Genomic DNA, 19153 nt, shown 5'->3' with positions numbered 1-19153 from the left:
ATGTTTCCTGTTGATTTTTTTTTCTGAGCAGAAATAATGACTCGTGCACATTTTTACTATGATTTACTGAGGATACCCATTAAGATGTCATTCATTATAACAAGTAGTGTATATACCATATATACAGAGTGCAGTTTTTCAAATTGAATATGAAATATATTTTCCAAAACGTGTTTTTAAACTGAATACAAAAACCAAATAAAAAGCCATAAATCAAAAAAAAAAAAAAAACCATCTGTTTCCAAGTTTGAAGTTGCTTTCTCAGTAAATGAGTTTTCAGTAACATTTAGTTTGGGCGCCGGACCAAACATATTAGCTGGATTAAATTTCTCTTCCATTCATTTTAAAACTGCAAACAAATGTTTCAAACAAATGTTTCGCCAAAACTTTAGAGTTTAATGCCATTCCGACGAAGTAGAGATAATATTACACAGGCAAAATATCTATATTTATAATCATTCATTCATTTTCCTTTGTCTTAGTCCCTTATGTATCAGGGGTCGCCACAGTGGAATGAACCACCAACTATTCCAACATATGTTTTACGCAGGGGATGCCCTTCCAGCCCCAACCCAGTACTAGGAAACACCCATACACATTCACAAATCACAAAACCCACATGAACACAAGGAGAACATGCAAATTCCACACAGAAATGGCATCTGGCCTAGCCGGAACTCAAACCAGCAACCTTCTTGCTGTAGGGTGACTGTGCTAACCACTGAGCCACCGTGCCGCCCTATATATTAAATGTATGTATATAAAAAAAGATCATATTTTATATCTCCGTATAAATACTTTATAAAAAATAACATAACACAAAAATGTCACTAACCTGGCAAACGTTTATCAAATTCACTGATTATGTTATTCTTAACAGTATTCACAGTGTCAGTCCAGTACCTTGATCTTCTAGCTTACGAAATAAAAAAGCGTCAGTTCAGCCAATCAGATAAGAGCTTGCCAGATATAGAAAGTGCTTTTCAATTTTGTAATCAATATGCATCAGATGGTCTGTGGACTGTGAAGAACAATTTTTTGTTATTAATATATGTGCAAGAACAACAAATGAATAACCATTTATAACAATGCATTCTTTGGAGGAAATCCTGCCATAGTTCTAATATAGACATTTCATCTTCATCAAGGTGATCTTCTACGACAGCGACTGGAACCCTACTGTTGACCAGCAGGCCATGGATCGAGCTCACAGACTCGGACAAACCAAGCAGGTCACAGTCTATCGGCTCATTTGCAAAGGAACAATTGAGGAACGCATCCTACAGAGAGCCAAAGAAAAGAGTGAGGTTAGTGCACACTGCCTAATCTAGTACCTTCACTGGGCCAAAATGTTACACAGAATGTAACAGAACACCTTTTCAATTGAAGTCTGCTAATTATTCCTTGTCTCCTGATAGCTTACAACGCCCCGTTTAAATTACAAGAACTATGTTTATCTAAAAGTCAAACCTAAGAAGTCTGTTTGCAGTGACAAGGGGTTAAAGGAATATTTAGTTTGTGCAATTACAACTTATTATACTGTAATTGCATATATGCTGTAAACATTCAGGCCGTCTATATCAACACATGGTTATAGTCCGTATATGTTTCCAAGAGTTGAGTCTTCTCCTCTTTCGGCTAGAAGTGATTTGATTTATTTTTTCTCTGTCTCAATAATCACTCTCTGCTGCCGGATCCGCACTTTAGATTCAGAGGATGGTGATATCAGGAGGAAATTTCAAACCTGATACCTTGAAGCCCAAAGAGGTGGTCAGCTTGCTGCTGGATGACGAGGAGCTTGAGAAGAAATGTGAGTTACCGCTGGGTTTATGGTTGTAAAAGAATGTATTTTATCTGGATTTGGGTAACGAGTGAATTGTTTGAGTCTGATTGAATGGTGCACTTGTGTTTATGGGCAGTGCGTTTGCGGCAAGAAGAGAAACGGCAGCTGGAGGAGAGCAGTAAGGTGAAAGAGAGGAAGAGGAAAAGGGAGAAATATGCAGAAAGGGTAAGGACTCCTATAGAGATGTAAATCTACTTTGTGTTCAGTGTTATACTATTTATTAACTTGTGTTAAAGAAAATAGTAGTGTTCTATAAATCATTTTTTTAAGGTTGTTAAACTTTTTAAAACAGTTATATTACATTAATATTAGTAAATGCGTTACATAAAATGAACTAACAATATTTTTAGGACATTTATTAATAATGGTAAAATTACAATTTTATTCATGTAATTGTGTTCATGTTCACAGTGACTTCCGTGGTAAAAATTTTGTTTTTACAGTTTTTATTATAGTAAATGTTGAAATTAGATTAATGTTAATGAAAGTTATAGAAGTATTATTTATTATTAGCTAATGTTAGCTAATCTAAAATGTTTACAAATGAATGTACACGCACTTTTTACTTGAACTTTTAAATCCACAATCATGCATTCTGCTTGTACACTACCTAACAAAAGACTAGTTGCCTATCCAAGTTTTACGAACAACAAATGATAACTTGACTTCTAGTGGATCATTTGGTATCAGAAGTGGCTTATATGAAAGGCAAAGGTCTCTAGATTACGCTTTTTTTTACCAAAATAAAATATGATCATGCATTGATTTTTAATTATTTAATTAGGACAGTAAGGTCTGACTTTGCTTAGACAATAGTCTTGTCACTTAACAGAAATAATGCACAGCATAGAATATAAAGCCATGGTGTGATGGAGAAAGAATTAATATTGTGTATGACTTCCATGAGCTTGAAGGACTGCATCCATACATATCTGCAATGACTTAAATAACTTATTAATAAAGTCATCTGGAATGGCAAAGAAAGCGTTCTTGCAGGACTCCCTGAGATTTACCTTCAATGTCTCCTGCTTCATTTTACCCCAAACCTGCTCAATAATGTTCATGTCTGGTGACTGGGCTTTCCAATCCTGGAGCACCTTGAACTCCTTTGCTTTCAGGAACTTTTATGTGGAGGCTGAAGTCTGAGGAGGAGCGCTATCCTGCTGAAGAATTGTACCTGTGGTTTGTAATGTAATGGGCAGCACAAATGGGTTGATACCTCAGGCTGTTAATGTTGCCATCCACTCTGCAGATCTCTCGCATGCCCCCATACTGAATGTAACCCTAAACCATGATTTTTCCTTCAGCAAATTTGACTGATTTCTGTGAGAATCTTGAGTCCATGTGGATTCCAATAAGTCTTCTGCAGTATTTGTGATGATTGGATGGTTCACAGATGGTTCACCTGAAAAATCTACCTTTTCCAAATGATCAACTAGAAGTCAAGCTATTATTTATTACTCTTACAACTGGAATCGACAACAAGACTTTTGTCAGGTAGTGTAACTGGAGCTGCGGTTGTCTAACTGAGTGCATTTGTATGGCTTATAAAAGTGTTACCAGTAACACCAGCATATATAAATGAAGTCCCGAAACAATCTTTGAGAGTTTAGGGCCATTCCATGATTTAATGGCTTGAAACTATAAAAACGGTTCGTCAGTGATCCCCCTGAAACCCCCCGGTGGAAACTGTAATTATGTGGTTTGCACAGTGGTTAAACATGCTATTGGTAACACCAGTAAATATGACTGTAGCATATATCGCTGAAATCCTGAAATTATCTTTGACAGTTTTACGGCCATTCCATGATTTAATGGCTTGAAACTATAAAAAAATGGTTGATTTACTCTTTGTTTATAAGTCTGTCGCCTACTTTCTGTTTTTTTTTTTTTTTTTTTTTGGCTGATCACATGCCTGAAAAGAGTATATAAATAAAACACTGCTGTATATTCATTGCCACAAACTATTTTTGTTATAAATGTCAAGATTTTTCCTTGGAGTACAGTATAAAACTCGACAAATTATGTTGCGATCACCATTCTCCTTGAATTGTCCTTAATGTCTCCTTGCATCTTGCTCTTTTTGAAGAGGAGGAAGGAGGATGACCCAGACTCGAAGAGGAAGAAGGAGGGTGTGAATATGGTCATCCCTTACGTCCCGTCTGCAGACAACTCCAACCTGTCAGCGGATGGAGAAGACTCCTTCATCAGTGTGGACATGGACTCTGCCATACCCAGTCCTTTTAGTGAGGTAAACACCAGAACTAGACCCAAAAACACTTCCTGGACTAACTATGTGACCCTCATAATGCTAACCAAGTTACAGACGACATGCTGTCAGGGTAAATTATTGGACAGTGCTGGACTTTGTAATGTTAATGAGTTCTCATAACAAGCATGGGAGAACTGTCCTATGGAACAAAACAAATGCCAAAAGTATTTGAGATAAAACGGTTGTTGAATAGCACTGATATTTCAACTAAAAATATTTTACACACATTTACATGCTTAAATCTATTACTTTATGTTCACCTTTCAGAATTTACTTCAACATTATATCCGGGAACTGCAGGGAAAACAATAGAGTACAGATTAACAATTTCCAGCTGCTGTTTCACCAAACAAGTCAAGATGGACCAATTTAAGATTTTAAACCAATAAATGTGTGGAAAATAAGCTAATAAAAGGTACAAAGTAGCATATAATTTTCTCAAGAGGTGATCCAATGGCAGACGTTATTCTGTGGTCTTTAGCCTCCTTGTTAAATGTGTTCAGTTTGTGCTATTCAAGCTTTTTATTTCAAATACTGTTGGCATTCATTTTGTTCCATACTGTCTCATGTGGATTATTGGAGTAATGTTTATTTAAACTGTAAACAGTGTAAATTCAGTAGTGTTTTTAAAAAGTGGGTACAATGAGGTGGCGTTATTCGTCTCACAGTTCATCCATCTTATGTCAAAAGGTGACTGATTAAAATTAACAGCTTAATTTCAGCAAACCATCAATAACCCCAAAAACAAGTCTTTCTTCATTAATTTATGGATGTGTTGAATTTTACGAAGGTGAAAATATTGTGGAGGAACAAAAAACAAGTTTAACTACAAATGTTTGTGATATTAATGTCACTTTATTTTCAGGACTGATTCAAATAAAGCATAAAGCTTAACGTTTAATGAAAAACTATATCAAAAGTCAATCAAATTATATACTCACAAACCTGTTTTAAATCCAAAAAACTGTGTTCAGCAGCTCATATACTGTGTAAATTATGTACAGTTAAGGTCAGAATTATTAGCGCCCCCTGTTTATTTTTTCTGTTTAACGGAGAGAAGATTTTTTCAACACATTTCTAAAGATAATAGTTTTAATAACTCATTTCTAATAACTGATTTATTTTATCTTTGCCATGATGACAGTAAATAATATTTGACTAGATATTTTTCAAGACACTTCTATACAGCTTAAAGTGACATTTAAAGGCTTAACTAGGTTAATTAGGCAGGTTGGGTAATTAAGCAAGGTATTGTATAACGATGGTTTGCTCTGTAGACTATCGAAAAAATATATAGCTGGGCTAATATTGACATTAAAATGTTTTTTACAATATTAAAAACTGCTTTTATTCTAGCTGACATAAAACAAAGAAGACTTTCTCCAGAAGAAAAAATATTATCAGACATACTGTGAATTTTATTTATTTTTTTGCTCTGTTAAACATCATTTGGGAAATATTTAAAAAAATAAATAAAATTCAAAGGGGGACTAATAATTCATAACTCTGACTTCAACTGTATGTAAAATTATTGGGTTTAATATTAACAAGTCATATTTGAGAAGTACATTTTATTATACAGAAGTAATTTTTGTCATGATTTCTTTGTTACACAATAATTTCACTGGCGATAGTAAAGACCTTTGCATTTCTTTGTGAATCTGACTAGCTTTTGTGAAAGAAATGCTTAAATGCTTGTGACATTAATGTTTCTGCTAATTATTTTGATGCATCACTAAACAATACACTTATGTCATGATGATTCACCACACATTATACTGATTTCACAATGCTGTGCTCTCACAATAACTTAAAGCAAAGCCAAAATAAAGTTAAAATGGTACATAGCCAAGATAAATTGTTAACAAAGGTGCTGTTCATTAAAATACCAATTGGGCTAATCCTTTTGAGGTGTAAGTTAATATCCTTGTCAAAGTTCTCTTCTGAAAAACATGACAAAATCTATCATTATTTGTGCCTTCCAACGTTCTTCCCTTGTGTACAATACAGTGTCAAATTTGCCTCTCACTCTTATTTTTCAATGTGGTTATGAATTATTTATAGTGCTGCCTTTTTATATAAAACATTTCATGTTAGTTCAGGAACCGAAGTCCCCCAAACTGAAAGTGTAACCTGTAATTTGAAACACAGTAAATAAATGCTGCCCGAGCTGTTATGCCATTGTCAACGCACTTCCTCTGATTCACCAGTGATCTGACGGAGCTCTTCCTCCTCTTCGTCCATCTTGTGGTCCTGCTGTCTCTCCTCTGTGGTGCTGTCCCTTTGTCCCCGTCTCACCCCCAGAACTATGTGTCTCTGCAGATCTCATTGAGCAGCGAGCTCCAACCCAGCTCCATTCCCGCAGACGAGAGCAGCAGCGACATGCTGGTAATTGTGGATGAACCTGTATCTTCTGCTCAACAGTCCCGTGCCACCAACTCTCCCGCCTCCATCGCCGGCTCTGTCTCCGATACCATGAATGGTGGGTATCCTCATCGTTTTTGTAATAACATTTGAACTCGTTTTGTATAGCTCTGAAAAAAGAGATCACCTTTCACAGAAAATTATTGTTGATTCTATTTGTTTGTCTATTGTACTTGTTTTGAGTCAACTAGTCATTTGTTTTTATATATTTTCATAAACAACTAATAATGTGTCTTCAAAATCTTAAGTTAAATTATTGTCATTGAGTATGTTTACATGGACACCATTAATCCGATTTTAATATGATTAAGACAGTACTCGACGATAAGTCTACCATGTAAAACAGCACTTTTTTAATTAATTTAATCTGATTAAGGTCATAATCAAACTAAACAGAAATGAAATTAAAACATATGGAGTATGCCGGTTTTAGTCCCATTATTGAAGTGCAGTACAGACATGTAAACGCCACAATCGAACTATTACCTTCATGTAGGATTTTCGCTGCATTTTGCATATAGTCTATACACACGTGGCTGTTTGACACTATTCTCTGCACCTACCAAGTCAGAAAAGGACCACAGGCACACACATCGCAAAATGCAGAGGGTTTTTTCCCATACGGCATGCGGTATTAAATTCTATTAAAACAACACTCTTCCAGTAGTTCACACTTGCATCCAATATCTTGTTTGTCACGGGGGGCATGCATGAAATGTTTCTGAATGAAAGTGAAAGTGCCAAACTGGAGTTAAAGTCGACAAATTAAAAATTAAACACCCGAAATTACATTAAACTTTGAAGGAAATGTGGATTGCGTGGTGATGTTAATGACGTTAATCAAATTATATGCTATAACATGTAAAACAGGATCATGAAAGGAACATTCAAAAATCATTTTCTGTACACACCTTAATCATATTATTGTCTCATTCAGATTAAGGAAAAAAATTTGATTACTGATGTCCATGTAAATGGAGTCAATGAGAGCATTATTTTATAGAAAATGATAATAGGTTTATGTTTGTTAATTAATTAATTTATTTATTTTTGAGCATATGTCTTCAAGACTAAATGCACAAGAGTTTCTGTCATATGATTGACTGATTAGATATTTACATTTGAAGAAATTTACATTAAACAGTTGAACAGGTGTACCTATAGTCGGTTCCCCTCCCACTAAATTCCGTTCCATTTCCCCAAAAACAAGCTCTGCTCCAGCCCACAAATCCCCCAGGTAGAAGTTTGTTTGGATTTGTCAATCTCTTTCCAAAATTAAGATTCTTGCTTCAGTTTTATTTTTCCTCCATGTGAAGTTTGGGGGATTAAATAAAAAAAAAGCTTGATAAAATGTTAAATAAATAAACTAGTTTGTACTTTTTTTTTTTGCTTGTTCCCTAGCATATATATATATATATATATATATATATATATATATATATATATATATATATATATATATATATATATATATATATATATATATATATATATATATATATATATATATATATATATATATATATATATATATATATATATATATATATATATATATATATATATATATATGGATGGATGGATGGATGGACACACACACACACACACAGACACACACACATTTTTTTTTTCCACATTAAGTTTTTTGGCATTCACAACTTGTATGAAAAGAGTTAGTCAGCTGTCCTGCTCTCGATCTGAAAACTGTCAACTCCAAGGAGCTGTTGATAGCATTCCTGCCATGTTGTCTGTTTGAGATTAGATATACAGTAGCTAATGTAAGAATGAGATTTAAACTACAGCTGTTGGAACTGTAGATCTGCCGAATGACTGAAAAGTCATCAGTATGATGGTGAAAACTGTACATTTCCAGTCAAGCAATCCTTCTGCAATCTTATACCAAAAACGGAAATAAGGGCAGTTATAATAGCTAAACATGTGGGAGAGAATTGCTATTATGTGATTGTATTGTATTGCAATAAGTGTTGATGTTAAATCAAAAGTAGTTTAAAAATACTTGAAAATTAAATGATGTAATGACAATAATTCTTTATGGTTACAACTGAATTAGTTACAAAATAACAAAAAAAATGATAAAACATGAAATGATAAAAACATATGATATTAATTATACCCATCTTAAATGTAAAACAAAGTTACTTGAGAGAGAGAGGGTGAGAGAGACAAAGAGCAGTGAGTAGGCCCCAAAGAGAGCTTGATAGCAGTAGAGCCAGAGAAGATAAACTCCAGAGCAGGAAAAGCGCAGAGCAGGAAAAGGGGAGACAGAGCAAATTTACCAAATATTTTGTATCTTTCTTAACCATGTGACCAAAACCCAAATACTAAGACATTTAAACTGACCAATCAACATGTGGCCACATCATAAACCCCCCAAAGTCCACGTATTAACTAGGCCCTGATCTTATTAGTATCTGCCTTTGGAATCTGTATGAACCTTCTTGGTAAAAAAGACGTTTTGCCCTATAAACAAATGCATATGATCATTTACATTCCTACACTACTAACAACAAAACTTTATTCCACTTTAATAAGGCATTTTTTATTTTTCAGTTGAATCCTTTACATTTGTTCATCTTTTCACTTCTCTAGTCTCACTTATTCTCATTTCAGCTTGATGCTTTACCACTCAAATCTCTGAATATAGTTGAACAGGGTCACATTCAGTACAGACCTGGCTGCCTTCCTGTCGAGTGATGAGCACAGTGCTAATAAGCAGTGTTGCAGTCTAGGCTGTAAAGCTGAGAGCACAGAGGTTTGTGGGATCGAGCTTGCCGGTGAAACAAGAGGAGAACTGTGGCTATGGAGGAGACAGGGTTTGCGTGAGTCTAGGCCGCAGTGGCTCAGACATACAACCTCATAATAAACGGAGGATTAGTGGAAGATGACAAACTCTGACAATTCAGAAGAAACATGTTAATGCTGTTTGGCTGCCACTTAATCCGATAAATAGTTGGTTAGACCTGTGGAATTATATTCTAAGTGTAGACTAGCATTTAAAAGTTTTAGGTGGAGCTAGAGGTTTTGTTTTTGGAAAAAAGCTGCACCAAGGCTGAATTTATAGTAAAACTGTGAAATTATTATTATTAGAGTTTAAATAAACAGATTTGTTTTGTTTTCTTGACCAATTTAATAAACCTGTGCTGAGTAAAGCATATATATATATATATATATATATATATATATATATATATATATATATATATATATATATATATATATATATATATATATATATATATATATACATATATATATATACATATATATATATATATATATATACATATATATATATATATATATACATATATATATATATATACATATATATATATATATATATACATATATATATATATATATATATATATATATATATATATATATATATATATATATATATATATATATATATATATATATAAGCAAAACACAAAATGATAATTGGTCAAAATAACAAAACAATGTTTTTAGATGCATTTAAATTATGGCTGGGCGATTAAAATTGGTATCTGTATTTATTGACCGAAGACCATTGTCAATATCCATAAAAAAGTTCTGTATGAAGTTTCGCTATGGAGGCTATAGTTTTATTAAAGTGTGGCTGCTAAGCACGCGCCTTGGAAGGAATGCCAATAAGCTTAGGGTGCAAGTTTGTGCAAGTGGCGCACACGTGATGTGCGCGCATTTTTCAGGTACTTTTCTGAATGCTGCGAACGCATTGCGATTCATGTACGTAGAACAAGCCAGTCTGCTTCACACTTTGTATGGAGTAATAACGGTAGACTAATTACCTTGGACAAAAACAGCACATCAAAACACTGCAGTGCTTTTTACTTTTCTCCATAAACTTGTATCAGAGCTGCAGCAATGGTTTGTCCATTTGTTCTCCTTTGAGAAGATGCATGATGGTCACCTAGTTACGAGAGACGCCATAGAAATTGGTGAAGGAATTCACACGCTCAAGCTTTTCACATGAGTTTTAGTTGCGTCATTGTCACTTCAGGTCAGAATAACAACAAATGCGAAAATGTGTGCTGTAGAGCAGCAATGAGTAGATTGTAAATGAGAAAGGATGTAAGGATGTCGCCAGAGTGGCTGTTGTGGTTTCTTTTCTTGTGCATTCCAGCCACTAGCTCCCCATCTAAAAGATTTTTTTAGCACAGGGGTAATATAGTCATTTGTGAGTCACTTCACAATTTGTAATGTTGCAGTATGCATTTGAATAATGATGGTCGGTTCCTTTACTTGAAAGCTCAGATTTGATTGTCATAATTTGTTTTGTTGACAGAGTTTGAGGTTTACTGTATCATTATTATTGACACCTTACAGATGTTGATTTACCTTAACCATTGCACACACTTTGTAACATTTTATTTATCAGATTTAATTTTCTCTTTAACACTTCTGTTTATTTTATTAGAGACCAGATATTTTGTTTGAATATTTTTGTTTTTGACTATTAAAACGATTTGCCTTAGTAATGTCGGTAAATTAAAATAAAGTGGTTAAATAAATAAAAAATCCTAATATTCCTAACTGATTTGTTAAAAAATAGTCAATAATTATCGATATCAACAATTATGAAACAACAAATTGAAGTAATTATTTTTCTGGCTAGTCATTTTCTTCAAAAACATGCTGTAAATGTCAATTTAATTTTTTTCAGGAAATTTTATCAGACCTTTTACAAAATAATCCAAATATACCCAACCCCATACCTAGTAAACCCAGAGAAACACAGAAGTGTCAAGTGATTTTTTTTATAGCTGTATTTCTGCACTATGCTAAGAAGCTAAAGCTAACATTTCATCACACTTGATGTTCTCTCAGGTGTCTCTTCTCAAGATATATCCAGTCCAGGCAGGGGAAGGTCTGGCCGGAGTCGAGGACGACCCAAAGGTTCTGGAAATGCTGGAAAGTCATCTGTGAGGAAGGGAAGAGGAAGGAAGTCGACCGCAGGCAGTGCTGCAGCTATGGCGGGAGCGATGGCAGGAGCAGCAGCCGCTTCTGCAGCTGCGTATGCCGCATACGGCTACAGTGTGTCTAAAGGTAAGAGTTTCAACTCCAATGAACTCCAACACAATGTTAGGCTCGAAATCTGAGGCTTGTTTATGTGTGACGATACTACATTATATGGATACCTAAAGAAATATTTAGCAGGCTGTGAAATGGGTTTTTAACATAAGCAGCAACCAACAAGCCAATGAGAGAGAAGTATTGCATTGGCAGACCTTTGATTGGCAGCTGAAAACTGGACTCCATCATAGCTTTCATTGGCCAAGAATCGCGCAAGAGCCCTTATGACTAACATGTAAAGGGATGAATCGGTTCTTTCTGGTCTACATAAAAATGGAAAGCCAATGTCCCTACATGCTCCTGCACCAGTAAGTTTATTCGTTCAAGAACATTTAGTCATCAGGAGACTATGCTGTGAAATTCATAAACTATTCAAAAGCCAACCACAAAAATCCTTAATTCATGAGTTGGCTTCGTTACCAGACAATCCATTAAAGAACTCAACACATGCAACTCTCAGAAGTCCTGTCAGATTCAATCAACGAGACCATGACTCTCAAAGTGTTTTTAGTTTTGTGGATTTTGTCCATTAGATTTTCTATCCAAGGCTGAGATCAGAGAGAAATTTAAGGTGGAGTTGTGTCAGCCATCTGCATATTTTTGTGTTTGTTCATTATTTTTGCTGCAAATCAGCACTCAGACAACATACATCAAGCGTCTTGCACCATCATTATTTTAGAGGAATTCCACTCAGTTTCTTATATGACTACTGGTGCATGCATGTTGTAAATGAGACTTTTGTTTTTTGTGGATTTTTCCTAGTGGAATATTGTGTAAATCAGTGTTTTTCCAACCCTGTTTTCGAAGGCACACCAAGTCTGCATCCAAAATCACATGCTTCCATACTATAGGTTGTTTTCAATCACGTGGTTCTGGTGACGTGCGAAATTCAGATGGAGGGCAGGAAGTAAAAAAAATTAATGGGAGACGCAATGGAAAGTCTGTATTTTTGCAATTGATAATTGATGTGGGTAGGTCACATGATCATGACAAAATGGCGGACACAGTATGTTTCATTCATAGTACTCACATTCATACTGTGAATTTACTACTCGACCATTAGAAATATAAAATCAAATGCAGTGCCTTCTCAGTATTAGGCGATTTCAGACACAGCCCAACAGTAGACACCTCTTCCTAATCAAAAACACCTGAATCAACTCATCAGAACGTAAGAAGAGACTCCAAAATCTGAAATGAATGGGTCAGATAAGGGAGACAACATAAATATGTGCTGTTGGTGTGCCTCCAGGAACAGGGTTGGGAAACACTGGTGTAAAGTAACCTCAAGGCACCAATACAACATGTAATCAAACAAATTCACAATGCCCAAAACAGTGTTGTGTGAAAAGAACCGCAATCCAACCACTTTGAACATCAGATATTACATAGACAGCATAACAAACAACAGTTCATTGATTGTTAATCAAACCTTTTCCAGGTATTCCAGCAAGCGGCTTACAAACGGCTCTCATACGGTCTTCAACCACACCTGCCTTTGTTCCAGCTGGCACCTCGTCACCGCAGGCTAAAAGCAGCACCGTGGCAGCCAACTCACAGACTTTAGCACATGGAAGTTCACAAAGCCAACACAACCCTACTAAAAGAGGCAAAATCCCCATCAACCACAGTGGACGGTAGCAGCCTGGGAATGTTTGTTTGCTTTCTGATTGTAGCATGGCCAGTATATTTTCAGTCCCATGTCGACGATTTTCTTGCTTATGATGTTGAGCCGCTATCAAACCACATGCCCTACCGTCACTGTGAAACCCGACCTGCTGCCCACCCCGATTTTGCATTCTTTTTTCCCCATTGATAATTCTGAATCTAAGGTTTAGCTAAGTTTATGCAGAAATGGTGATAGAAGAGTTCATTATTCCAGTGACTGCTCCTTTTTTTCTCTCCATGTTTTCAAGACCAAGCAAGGAGCAACAGGGCCGAATGAAGATTATTCATTCAGATCATTGTTATGAGCAGAGATGAGATGAATTGGTGACAAGGGAGGGATGTTGGTTTTGAACGCCCTCTTGAACAAAGTCTTTACATTTTACACAAATACGAAAAGATCTGTTATTTTTGTAGGACAGACTTGTTGACGTTTGTTCACTTCAAAACCGAATGGCCTTCTCTTTCTATGTTTATTTGCTGCAAATTCAAAGAGTTTGGCCTAAATACTAATATATATATTTTTTTCTCTTGGGAAAAATAAAGAAATCAATGTGTTTTGTAGTAAATGCAATGAAAAAAAAAAAAAAAAAAAAAGCCTGAAGTGAGCGCTGCTCAAAAAACACGTCACTTCTCAGATTTGTGACAAAAATACTTGGATGTGAAATGTATTATAGCTTAAGTTAAGACTGGGTAATTTATGATCTGTGCTAGGTGTAAATTGTATCGAAGCGGTTTTATTTTTAAATAACAATGAAAAGTTCTTGTTTTGTTGCAAATAGTTGAAGGCCATTTCTGGGTTCATTTTGTCTTTAAACGTGATGATAAATGTTATATGTATGTAAATAATTAAAGGGTTTCGTCCCTTTCAAAAGTTCTCCCATTTTTCCCCCAATTGCTTGTCTATTTTTATAGGTCAGTGTACATACCTAAAGAAAAGCCCAAATGATTCTTTTACTAACTTTGGGGGAAAAAAACCCTAAATAAACATTGATTCAATGATTTGAAATTTTGTTTGTGTTAATTATTTTGTTGTACCTAACATTACTTTTTAAAAGTAAAAAAATTAACTTTTAAAAAACACAGTTTTCTTACACATTTACCAAAGAAACCAGCTATATTTCACATCAAACACACTTGACAATCCAGATACATGTTTGTTGATAATTTTAATGTGCAAATAACTGTAATGGCTTAACAGTATTCTGCTTAGTGCAAATTGTAAAATAAAATTAAAGGGGGAGTGTCTTGAGGTTCCACGCTCACATATTTTACAACATAAAAAGCTTAAGAACTGGACAAATTTGGCAATACATGGTCACACAAGCATGCATTTGTACCACAGCACAACATACTTGAGAGCACAAAACAATGACAACTGACAGTACTCATGTTTTAACATTACAGACTCCAAACGTTGACAGACTAAATATGTTCCCGTAACATCAGCACCCATTGATGTATTACAGTAATAAATTGGTATAGGGAGAATAATATATCTGAACAGCCACTTAAAATGACCAATCACACCTTAAGGACGGCAACATTAACTTTATATTTGAACCTTAATGCTGTTTTGACCTATTTGATTGCTTTACAGAAGATCTACAGGTTTCTATGCAGCCAATAATATGGGTCTAATGGTGGCGAGAAGAGCTGCCTCGATGGAGAACAGGTGAGGGTCGTCCACATCAGGACAGCTGACTCTCATGAACTCCGCCAGGCGAAGCAGGTACTCGATGTTGTGGCCCGAATTCCCCTTGCACACAGCAATCTGAGAGGCGATTTCCTCCGTACTGGCAGGCCCCAGGTAAATGGGGTTGTCAGCCGTGGCGATGTAGACCAGAGCCTGGACTGGTGGCTGATTGGTGCCACGTGGAAAAAAGTCGACAGCCCGGGTCAGATAACCACCTCTCACTGCCTCCCGCACATTCAGGTACTTGAGAGACTCCTCCATCTGAGAGCCAGTCACCTCGAAGGCAACGCCCCAGGTGCACTCCTGTGTACCAAAACGTACGGTTAGTAAACATATGGTGGAGGGAAAGTGTGTATTTAAAGTGATATGCGCCCAAATTTCACCATGTTGTTCCAAACCCAAATTACATTTTTTTTCCCCGTCCAATAAAAATAGACGTAGCAGATATTATGGCTGTAGCTATGGTCATGCCATGTCAAATAATATTGGAGGGCAACATAAGACGTCCAGCCGTCATAGTTCTCAGAACATTCACCGTAAACAAGTTCAAGGATGAGAATGTTTGGAATCACTTAATTATAGGCTTGAGTTCATCTAGTCGAACAGGTTTGGGAGTAACGCAAGTATGCTGCCAATTCCTAATATTTTCTCCAGATATGTATACATGGACAGATACTATAATGGTCAAATCTGACGTCTGGGAATGGTTAACGTGTGGTCTGTAAATTTCCCAACACATTACAATTTAACGCAGCCTCTGATTGTAAAAATATTTCCTGTACAGTTCCTACAATTAAATAAACATTTAATCTAGGTGGTTTGTTACATTTAGCATATATTTAGGTCTTATTTAATTCCATTCATTTATGTTTTATAATTAAGACTGTTTTGATCTAATATTAATTCAATAATTAGCACAACCCTACAGTTCCCTGGACCCCAGTTTGAAAACCTTTAATCCTTATAACGTCTCTGTTTTGTTGTATCTTTATGCTTAGTACATGTGGTTGAGTTTGATGCAAATATGGACACATTTGTGTCAGCTTGTGTGTTCCAATATGGCGGATGCTTATTGCGGCATCTATAGACGTCCTAAAGTTAGATAGAAATAGCTTGTAAAAAATAGCCGCCAACGGGGCACCCATATATGTACATGTATGGTTGGTGGTTCTCAATTAATAAAAAAGGAAGTTCCACTTACGTCATCCTCCTCGATGAGCGTCACCACTCTTCCGGGCTGTCATGGAGACACGTAATGTTAAAGGTCAACGAAAAGCAATGGGAGAACAGTTCAGGTATTTTATGAATTTAAGAAAAATATAGAATCCAAAAAAAACTTACCATTTCATCATCTCCACGATGAAAGTTATCCCCGTGCCAGAAGCGTCTCTTGTACCCCTTAATATAACCGACTTTGCTCCTCTTGTACTTGAAGTCTGGCTTCCAGACCAGTGAGCCGTAGCCGAAGATCCACAGGCTGGATTTTCCAGCGACGATGTCTTGAGGTTTCATCTTTTACAGGATGGTATGAGTGTAGGAAAGGTAATATTGTGCGCTTTGATGTAAAAACAGCTAAATGAATAGGCCACAGGCTAGGTAGCTAGCGTTAGCTTCCTCCTATCAAGGAGAAGAGGTATGGGTTGGCTCACGGCTATACCGCGGACGGTATCAGAGCCCAACTGCTTAGCAGTTGTGATGGTGCAGTCTCGCAAAACGCTTTTCTTTGCCTGGTGCATGCCTATGCCGTGCAGTTACCGCATCATTGCCTTAAAACTCCATCTCGGCCTCTTCGGCTCTTTCAATCGGAATAAAACACAAAAGCTGTTGCTAGCTCACCGGCCAGCCTTCTGTTTACAAACAAACCTCTACCCGGCCAATCACACGACGCTCTAAAGGCAGATCGAATAACCTTTAAACCGTTGTTTTCGCGCACCCCGGGTTGCCGTGCCGCTTTTCGTCCTCGGCGGATGATGAAATGTGGGCTGCTTTGAGGCAGGCTATATGCAACATTGCCTATGGGCGTATCTGACCTTGTTCGAAGATCTGACCAATCATAGCATAGAGAGGGCGGGGTGGCTGGTCTTCTGTCCAATCGTTCCATCTCTGCGTGACTCTATAAGCGCATACCCGTGTGATTGGCTCACGAACCAGGAAAAAACGCGCCCTGTTGTTTAATTTGATAGGCCGGTCAGCTGTCAGTCCCAGAACACGCGCGCTCCCATTCGTCAGCAGATCTGTCGCTTAAAGTCTGTTCGGCTGATGCAACGTGAAAGAAGCGTTTCAAGGGGCGAGGCAGGCACAGGACGTACTGAGAGGATTGCGTCAGGCCTTCCAAGAATGCGATCCGAGACCCAAACATTGCTGAATGCTCACGTACAAGAAATAAGAAGCGACTGAATAAGATAACATTATGTAGTGTTAAATGCATTATCTATGTAGGTTCATATGGATGCTTAAGTGTAATATGTAGTACAATATAATAATATTTAATATAGCCTCTAACTGAAGTAAGAGGTCCGGGGGAAAATGTTTCTATAATTATGTATGTATAATACGTAACAGAAAACAATACAGTATTCATCTCATTATGTAATGTAATAGAATATATCTTATAATGTAATAGCAATGTTGGGTAGTAATTATTACATGTAATCAGGATTACACAATCAGATTCTAAAATCACTACTTGGTCATTAATAATTGCTGTAATTAATTTGATTCACCTTATTTTTTTGATCAAATGTTCCTTTTTTTAATATTCTGCAATTCATTTGCAATCAATGCTTCATAATTTGGGAACAAATAATAATAATAAAGTTAGAAAGCAATCTAAACTTGCAGCCAGTGTACATTAAATTGAATAGGTAGATTTAATTACGGACTACAGTTTTTGTCAACAGATTTTTAATCAGAATTTGTAAGTAATTTAAAAATCAAGATGCTGGAAAGGACAACTACAAATTGTGTTTGGACTTTAACATATTTCTCAGGAGTTTTATTTTTGTCAGTGTGGTCAGTGGTCAAATATTGTCAAATTTTACCTGCATATTTTCTTGTCACCAGAAATGACAACATCCTTTGTATTACATACTGCATTACAAACTGAGTGGGCGCAAATTGTTCATACTATTATACTTATTTTCTTTTCTCTTTCTAACATTTGCCTTGAATATTCAAAATATAAAATAGGCATGTAAATGTTGTGTAACTTCATTTGCGATCCATGCTCTAATCTTTGAACAAATTAAAACCAAACAAATCAAGTTAGTTCTAAAGTGATCTAAAAGTAATCAAAACGTTGTCACAATTCAAAACCAAAAATTAGTAATCTAGTTCACATTACTTAATTTGTAATAAACACACAACAGTTTACAACTTTTAAGTAATAAAAATTACAAATGATGTTATAAAGGATGTTTATGAAATCCATTTTTTACACTGTAAACCCCAACAGTCAACTTTATCAAATGAAATGAACTCAAAGTTTACTGAAAGTTAACTCTACTCATTTGAAAAGAGTTTTGAACTCAGTGTTGAAGGTAATGAGTTAATTAAATACTTCATTACTTCAACTTAAATGGAGTAAGTTCACGGTACTCATATATATTCGTTTTTTTAACTCAAATGGTTTGTAGCAATCTTTTCCTCAAACAATTTGAGTTGCCTTAACTTATTGGGTTTTACAGTACTCAGTTGGTTTGAGTTCTCTTCATTTATTGGGTTTTATTGTGCTCAAATTGCTTCGTTTACTCAAATGGATTAAGTTCACAGTATTCATAAGGATTAGTTTTTGAACTTAAATGGTTTGAGTTACCTTGACTTTATGGTTTTTACAGTGTATGTTTATTTTTTGGCTTCACCAGAAATAGCAACATTCTTCAAACATCTGCATTCAGTTTTATCCTATCATGATTGTTGAGGCAGATTAGTTTCTTCCTAAAGATCTTTTAAGCTATGCCATCGGCTTGTATATTAGATCTGCTTTGTCTGTAATCTCCATCTCTGATAGTGTGATGTATTTCAGATCTTTCCATTTACACTTAAGGCACGGAAAATATGTCATAATATTTTTTAGACATATCTAACAAACATGTGATGTCCAAAACCAAACTACCAAAATACACGTGTTCCTATATATCATTTTGACTGCTTT

The 19153-nt window shown here is 35.8% G+C and overlaps 2 protein-coding genes across 2 annotated transcripts in view; one reads left to right on the top strand and one right to left on the bottom strand.

Moving 5' to 3' along the window:
- ino80 (INO80 complex ATPase subunit) overlaps window positions 1-14313 on the top strand; it is a 78340-nt gene extending 64027 nt beyond the window's left edge. Inside the window, 7 exon segments of the mRNA XM_056445576.1 lie at window positions 1149-1307; window positions 1708-1810; window positions 1920-2008; window positions 3933-4094; window positions 6420-6597; window positions 11394-11612; window positions 13081-14313. Of these exon segments, the coding sequence (XP_056301551.1) occupies window positions 1149-1307; window positions 1708-1810; window positions 1920-2008; window positions 3933-4094; window positions 6420-6597; window positions 11394-11612; window positions 13081-13280 (1110 nt within the window). The 3' untranslated portion in view covers window positions 13281-14313.
- A 141-nt stretch (window positions 14314-14454) lies between these two features.
- chac1 (ChaC, cation transport regulator homolog 1 (E. coli)) lies at window positions 14455-16980 on the bottom strand. The gene is made up of 3 exons (XM_056445575.1): window positions 16342-16980; window positions 16202-16237; window positions 14455-15303 (listed from the first exon to the last, which is right to left on the bottom strand). Exons 1-3 carry the CDS (start codon window positions 16510-16512, stop codon window positions 14920-14922), a joined length of 591 nt encoding a protein of 196 aa, XP_056301550.1. The 5' UTR covers window positions 16513-16980; the 3' UTR covers window positions 14455-14919.
- Between the last annotated feature and the right edge of the window lie 2173 nt (window positions 16981-19153).

This window comes from Danio aesculapii, chromosome 20 (assembly GCF_903798145.1).
Source record: "Danio aesculapii chromosome 20, fDanAes4.1, whole genome shotgun sequence".
Taxonomy (NCBI): Eukaryota; Metazoa; Chordata; class Actinopteri; order Cypriniformes; family Danionidae; genus Danio; species Danio aesculapii.
This window is presented reverse-complemented; position numbering and strand designations above follow the sequence as displayed.